Here is a 7,522-nt window from a genome sequence, read left to right on the forward strand (position 1 = left end):
GATAATGGGGTTACTGGGGGGTTACTGGGGGGTAATGGGGGGGATAATAGGGTTACTGGGGGGTTACTGGGGGGTAATGGGGGGATAATAGGGTTACTGGGGGGTTACTGGGGGTTACTGGGGAGGTAATGGGGTTACTGGGAGGGCTATTGAAAGGGCAATTGGGTTACTGGGGGCACTGGGAGGTTGCTGGGGGTTACTGGGGGCACTGGGGGGTTACTGGGGGGTAATGGGGGTGACGTCACGCGCGGGGGGATGACGCCATCGCCAGCGCGCCGTGGCGGGGGGGGGGGGGGGCACCGTCGCCATGGCAACACGGCCGCGGGAAAAGGCGGGGCCGGAAGCACCCTCGCCGCCGCCCGGAAGTGGGCGGAGCCCGGGGGGGAACCGGAAGTGGAGCCTTTAGCCACCTCCGAGCCAAGATGGCGGCGCGGAGCGGAGCGCGGCGGGGCCCGGCCCGGCGGGAGCGGCCCCGGCCCCGGCCTCGGCCCCGGGAGGCGGCGGAGGCGGCGGCGGAGCGGGGCGGCAGCGAGGCCCAGCCGAGGGTTTACGTGCCCGGGCGCGGGCCGCCGCTGGGCCCCGACGAGGAGCTGGTGATGGACGAAGAGGCCTACGTGCTCTACCACCGCGCCGGCACCGGTGCGGGGGCGGCGGCGGGCGGGGGGGCGGCGGCGGGGGGCGGCGGCGGGGCGCTGAGGCGATCGTCCCGCAGGTGCCCCGTGCCTCAGCTTCGATGTGGTGCGGGACGAGCTGGGGGAGGGGCGGGAGGAGCCGCCGCTCTCGGTGCTGCTCTGCGCCGGCACCCAGGCGCCCACGGCCCAGGCCAACCGGTGAGAGCGGGGGGGACTGGGGGCACTGGGAGGGACTGGGGGGGTAATGGGGGGGCTCTGGGGGGGTAATGGGGGCACTGGGAGGGACTGGGGGGGTAATGGGGGGGCTCGGGGGGGGTAATGGGGGCACTGGGAGGGACTGGGGGGGTAATGGGGGGGCTCTGGGGGGGTAATGGGGGCACTGGGAGGGACTGGGGGGTAATGGGGGGGCTCTGGGGGGGTAATGGGGGCACTGGGAGGGACTGGGGGGGTAATGGGGGGGGCTCTGGGGGGGTAATGGGGGGGCTCTGGGGGGGTAATGGGGGCACTGGGAGGGACTGGGGGGGTAATGGGGGGGCTCTGGGGGGGTAATGGGGGCACTGGGAGGGACTGGGGGGGTAATGGGGGGGCTCTGGGGGGGTAATGGGGGCACTGGGGGGAACTGGGGGGGCACTGGGGGGGTAATGGGGGCACTGGGGGGGACTGGGAGGGTAATGGGGGGGCTCTGGGGGGGTAATGGGGGCACTGGGAGGGACTGGGGGGTAATGGGGGGCACTGGGGGGGTAATGGGGGCACTGGGGGGGTAATGGGGGCACTGGGAGGGACTGGGGGGGTAATGGGGGGGCTCTGGGGGGTAATGGGGGCACTGGGAGGGACTGGGGGGGTAATGGGGGGGCTCTGGGGGGGTAATGGGGGCACTGGGAGGGACTGGGGGGGTAATGGGGGGGCTCTGGGGGGGGTAATGGGGGCACTGGGAGGGACTGGGGGGGTAATGGGGGCACTGGGGGGGTAATGGGGGCACTGGGGGGGACTGGGAGGGTAATGGGGGGGCTCTGGGGGGGTAATGGGAGGGTAATGGGGGCACTGGGGGGGTAATGGGGGGACTGGGAGGGTAATGGGGGGTAATGGGAGGGTAATGGGGGCACTGGGGGGGGACTGGGAGGGTAATGGCTCTGGGAGGCTGCTGGGGGGTAATGGGGGGGACTGGGAGGTTACTGGGAGGCACTGGGGGGTTCCTGGGGGCACTGGGGGGTTCCTGGGGGCAGGGGGAGGTAACTGGGGGGGGGTCTGGGCGGTTACTGGGGGGGCAGTGGGGGTACTGGGACGTTACTGGGGGGTAACGGCCCCCCCTCCCGCCCCCTCCCCCCCCAGGGTGCTGGTGATGAAGATGCAGAACCTGCACGGGCTGCGGCGGCGCCGGGGCGGCCGCGACGGCGACAGCGACGGCGACAGCGACAGCGACGGCGACAGCGACAGCGAGGGGGAGGGGGAGGGGGAGGGGCGGGAGCCCCAGCTGCTGCTGGCCATGGCGCCCCACTACGGCGGCATCAACCGCATCCGGGTACGGCCCCCAGTGCCCCCAGTAACCCCCCAGTGCCCCCAGTAACCCCCCAGTGCCCCCAGTAACCCCCCAGTGCCCCCCAGTAACCCCCCAAGTACCCTCCCAGTAACCTCCCAGTCCCCCCAGTGCCCCCATTACCCCCCCAGTAACCCCCCAGTAACCCCCCAGTGCCCCCCATTACCCCCCCCATTACCCCCCCAGTAACCCCCCAGTAACCCCCCAGTAACCCCCCAGTAACCCCCAGTAACCCCCCAGTGCCCCCATTACCCCCCCCAGTAACCTCCCAGTCCCCCCATTACCCCCCCATTACCCCCAGTAACCTCCCAGTGCCCCCCAGTCCCCCCATTACCCCCCAGTAACATTCCAGTGCCTCCAGTCCCCCCATTACCCTCCCAGTAACCTCCCAGTCCCCCCCAGTGCCCCCATTACCCCCTGAGCAACCTCCCAGTCCCCCCCATTACCCCCCAATGCCCCCCAACCCCCCCAGGCCCATTTGGGTGCCCCTAATACCCTCCCCCACTCCCCTTGGGTGCCCCCCACCCCCCCACTCCCCCCCCCGAGGACCCTCCCCCCCCGGCAGCCCCCCCCCCCAGCACCCAAACACCCACCCCCACCCTCCCAAAACCGCACCCCACCCCCACCCCCCTTGGGTGCCCCCCTGCCCCCCCCAACCCCCCCCTCCCCCGACCCATTGGGGTGCCCCCCCGCCCCCCCACTCCCCCCCCCAGCCCCCCCCAAGCCCCCAACCCCCCCCCCCTCCCCCAACTCATTTGGGTGCCCCCCACTCCCCCCCCCAGCCCCCAACCCCCCCCTCCCCTGACCCATTTGGGTGCCCCCCCCCCGGGGTGCCCCTCCCCCACTCTCCCCTCCCCCGCAGGTGGCGGAGCTGGGCGGGGCCCCGGTGGCGGCGGCCTGGTCGGATCAGGGGCGCGTGGAGGTGCTGGCGCTGGGGGGGGCCCTGGCGGCGCTGGGGGGGCTGGGCGCGGCGGGGGAGGGGCGCGGGGGGCTGCTGCTGCGGGAGCCCGGCGCCCTGCCCCCGCTCTTCACCTTCGCCGGCCACATGGGGGAGGGGTTCGCCCTCGCCTGGTCCCCCACCGTGCCCGGTCAGTGGGGCGGGGGGCGGGGGGGGGATCTGTGGGGCTGGGAGGGGATCTGTGGGGTGGGGGAGGGCATCTGTGGGGCTGGGGGGCATCTGTGGGGTGGGGGAGGGGATCTGTGGGGCTGGGAGGGATCTGGGGGGGATCTATGGGGCTGGGGAGGGGATCTGTGGGGCTGGGGGGCATCTGTGGGGCGGGGGAGGGGATCTGTGGGGCGGGGGGGCATCTGTGGGGCGGGGGAGGGGATCTGTGGGGCTGGGGGTGTCTGTGGGGCTGGGGAGGGGATCTGGGGGGCTGGGGGGCATCTGTGGGGCGGGGGAGGGGATCTGTGGGGCTGGGGGTGTCTGTGGGGCTGGGGAGGGGATCTGGGGGGCTCTGGGGCAGTGATCTGTGGGGCGGGGGGGCTCTGTGGGGCTGGGGGGCAGAAAGGGGGGGCTAGGGGGATCTATGGGGCAGTGGGGGGGGATCTGTGGGGCTGGGGGGGATCTATGGGGCAGAAAAGGGGGGTCCTGTGGGGCTGGGGGAGCTTGGGGGGGTTCTGTGGGGCAGAAATGGGGGGCTGCGGGAGGATCTGTGGGGCAGAAGTGGGGCTGGGGGGTCGGCGGGGGGGATCTGTGGGGCAGAAGGGGGGGGGTCTGTGGGGCGGGGGGCTGAGTGGGGGGTTGGGGTGCCGTGGGTCACCCCCTCCCCCCCCCGTGTCTCCCCTCCCCCCAGGGCGGCTGCTGTCGGGCGACTGCGGGGGAGGGGTGCACCTCTGGCAGCCGCGCGAGGGCGGGGGCTGGGCCGTGGACCAGCGCCCCCTGCTGGGCCACAGCGGCTCCGTGGAGGACCTGCAGTGGTCGCCCAACGAGCCCCCGGTGGGTCCGGGGGGGGGGAGGGGCGGGGGGGCGGGGGAGGGGCACCGCCCCTCCCCCCACGGGGTGCTGTGGGGCTGGGGGGGGCACCTCCCCCCCCTCCATGGGGTGCTGTGGGGCACAATGGGGCTGATGTGGGGCTGGGGTAATGTCTCCCCGCCCCCGCTATGGGGCGATGTGGGGCTGGGGTAAGATCTCCCCACCCCCGCTATGGGGCTGAGGTAAGATCTCCCTGCCCCCGCTATGGGGCTGGGATAAGATCTCCCCGCCCCCGCTATGGGGCAATGTGGGGCAGCGTGGGGCGCTGTGGGGCGCTATGGGGCGCTGTGGGGCTGGGGTAAGATCTACCCGCCCCCACTATGGGGCGCTGTGGGGCGCTATGGGGCGCTGTGGGGCTGGGGTAAGATCTCCCCGCCCCCGCTATGGGGCAATGTGGGGCAGCGTGGGGCGCTGTGGGGCTGGGGTAAGATCTCCCCGCCCCCGCTATGGGGCAATGTGGGGCAGCGTGGGGCGCTGTGGGGCTGGGGTAAGATCTCCCCGCCCCCGCTATGGGGCGCTGTGGGGCAGCATGGGGCGCTGTGGGGCGCTATGGGGCGCTGTGGGGCTGGGGTAAGATCTCCCCGCCCCCGCTATGGGGTGATGTGGGGTAGCGTGGGGCGCTGTGGGGCTGGGGTAAGATCTCCCCACCCCCGCTATGGGGCTGAGGTAAGATCTCCCCGCCCCCGCTATGGGGCGCTGTGGGGCAGCGTGGGGCGCTGTGGGGCTGGGGTAAGATCTCCCCACCCCCACTATGGGGCTGAGGTAAGATCTCCCCGCCCCCGCTATGGGGCGCTGTGGGGCGCTGTGGGGTGCTGTGGGGCTGGGCTAACGCCCCCTCCCCTCCCCCCCCCCAGGTGTTCTGCTCCTGCTCGGCCGACGCCTCGCTGCGGGTGTGGGACGTGCGGGCCCCGCCCGGCCGCGCCTGTCAGCTGACCGTCGCCCGCGCCCACCCCAGCGACGTCAACGTCCTCAGCTGGAGCCGCCACGACCCCTTCCTGCTCAGCGGCGGCGACGACGGCGCCCTGCGCCTCTGGGACCTGCGCTGCCTCCAGGTGCCGCCCCCGCCCCACGGCCCGCCCCATAGCGAGCCCCCAGCCCCACGGCCGGACCCACGGCGAGCCCCCAGCCCCACGGCCGGACCCACGGCGAGACCCCCAGCCCCACGGCGAGCCCCCAGCCCCACGGCCGGACCCACGGCAAGACCCCCAGACCCATGGCCGGACCCATAGCGAGCCCCCAGCCCCACGGCCGGACCCACGGCGAGACCCCCAGCCCCACGGCCGGACCCACGGCGAGCCCCCCAGCCCCACAGCCGGACCCATAGCGAGCCCCCCCCAGCCCCACGGCCCGCCCCATAGCGAGCCCCCAGCCCCACGGCCGGACCCACGGCGAGCCCCCAGCCCCACGGCCGGACCCATAGCGAGCCCCCCCCAGCCCCACGGCCCGCCCCATAGCGAGCCCCCAGCCCCACGGCCGGACCCACGGCGAGCCCCCAGCCCCACGGCCGGACCCACAGCGAGACCCCCAGCCCCACGGCGAGCCCCCAGCCCCACGGCCGGACCCACGGCAAGACCCCCAGACCCATGGCCGGACCCATAGCGAGCCCCCAGCCCCACGGCCGGACCCACGGCGAGACCCCCAGCCCCACGGCCGGACCCACGGCGAGCCCCCCAGCCCCACAGCCGGACCCATAGCGAGCCCCCCCCAGCCCCACGGCCCGCCCCATAGCGAGCCCCCAGCCCCACGGCCGGACCCACGGCGAGACCCCCAGCCCCATGGCCAGACCCATAGCGAGACCCCCCCCCAGACCCATGGCCAGACCCACAGCGAGCCCCCCAGACCCACAGCGAGACCTCCCTCCTGCCCCATGGCCAGACCCACAGCGAGCCCCCCAGACCCACAGCGAGACCTCCCTCCTGCCCCATGGCCAGACCCACAGCGAGCCCCCCAGACCCATGGCTGGACCCATAGTGAGCCCCCAGACCCACAGTGACCCAGACCCACGGCCAGACCCACAGTGAGCCCCCCAGACCCACAGCCAGACCCATAGCGAGCCCCCCCAGACCCATGGCCAGCCCCACAGCGAGCCCCCCCGCCCCATGGCCAGACCCATAGCAAGACCCCCCCTGCCCCATGGCCAGACCCACAGCAAGCCCCCCAGCCCCATGGTGACCCACCCTACCCTCCCCCACCCCATAGACCCCTCCCCACGTCCCCCAGCCCCCCAACCCGCCCCATAGACTCCAACCCACCCCCAACCCACCCCATAGACCCCCCCCAGCCCCCCAACCCACCCCATAGACCCCCCCCAGCCCCCCAACCCACCCCATAGACCCCTCCCCACCCCCAACCTGCCCCATAGACCCCCTTCCCACCCCCCCCAGCCCCCCAGCCCACCCCATAGACCCCTCCCCACCCCCCATAGACCCCTCTCAGCCCCCCAACCCGCCCCATAGACCCCTCCCCACCCCCCAACCTGCCCCATAGACCCCTCCCCACCCCCCATAGACCCCTCTCAGCCCCCCAGCCCACCCCATAGACCCCTCCCCACCCCCAACCTGCCCCATAGACCACTCCCCCCCCCACCACCCCCCCCCCCACGTGACCCCTCCCCCCGCAGACGGGCTCCAGCGTGGCCACCTTCAAGCAGCACGCGGGGCCCATCACCTCGGTGGAGTGGCACCCCACGGAGAGCGGGGTGCTGGCGGCGGCGGGGGAGGACGACGTCGTCTCCCAGTGGGACCTGGGGGTGGAGCGGGACCCCGAGGCGGGGGAGGGGGAGGGGGAGGCGGCGGCCCTGCCCCCGCAGCTGCTCTTCCTGCACCAGGGCGAGCGGGAGGTGAAGGAGCTGCACTGGCACCCGCAGAGCCCGGGGCTGCTGCTCACCACCGCCCGCGCCGGCATCGCCGCCTTCCGCACCCTCAGCGTCTGAGGGGGGAGGGGCGGGGGGAGGGGCGGGGGGAGGGGCGGCACCCCCCTCCCCCCCCCAAGTTAGGGGGTGACCCCCGAGTGAGAGGGGAGTGGGACCCACAAGTTGTGTGTGGGGGGGGGAGGGGTGACCGCCAAGCTGTGGGGGGAGGGGTGCCATGCCCGGTTAGGGGGCAGGCCCCTCCCCCCCGCCTCCCCCCCCCCCCAAGTTAGGGGGTGACCCCCGAGTGAGAGGGGAGTGGGACCCCCAAGTGGTGGTGGGGGGGGGAAGACCCCCAAGTTGGGGGGGGTGTTGCCAGGCCCAGTTAGGGGGCAGCCCCCCAAGTTAGGGGGCAAATCTCTCCCCCCCCCCCTTCGCAAGTTAGGGGGTGCCCCCCAACTGAGGGACCCGTGTGACCCCCCCGTAGGGGGCGGTGCCCCCCCAGTTATGGGGTGCTCACCCCCAGTAAGGGG

General features: G+C 73.7%; 1 protein-coding gene across 1 annotated transcript; it reads left to right on the top strand.

Annotated features, from left to right (window-relative positions):
* Positions 1-422: 422 nt before the first annotated feature.
* On the top strand, positions 423-7,516 carry GRWD1 (glutamate rich WD repeat containing 1; the record flags this gene model as incomplete). Its single annotated transcript, XM_082339365.1, has 7 exons — positions 423-639; positions 713-830; positions 1,962-2,151; positions 3,029-3,254; positions 3,963-4,105; positions 4,996-5,193; positions 6,762-7,516. The coding sequence occupies 7 exons, from the start codon at positions 423-425 to the stop codon at positions 7,071-7,073; spliced, it is 1,404 nt and encodes a 467-aa protein (XP_082195491.1). The 3' UTR covers positions 7,074-7,516.
* Between the last annotated feature and the right edge of the window lie 6 nt (positions 7,517-7,522).

This window comes from Platalea leucorodia, assembly GCF_965183815.1.
Source record: "Platalea leucorodia genome assembly, contig: HAP1_HAP1_SCAFFOLD_768, whole genome shotgun sequence".
NCBI lineage: Eukaryota > Metazoa > Chordata > Aves > Pelecaniformes > Threskiornithidae > Platalea > Platalea leucorodia.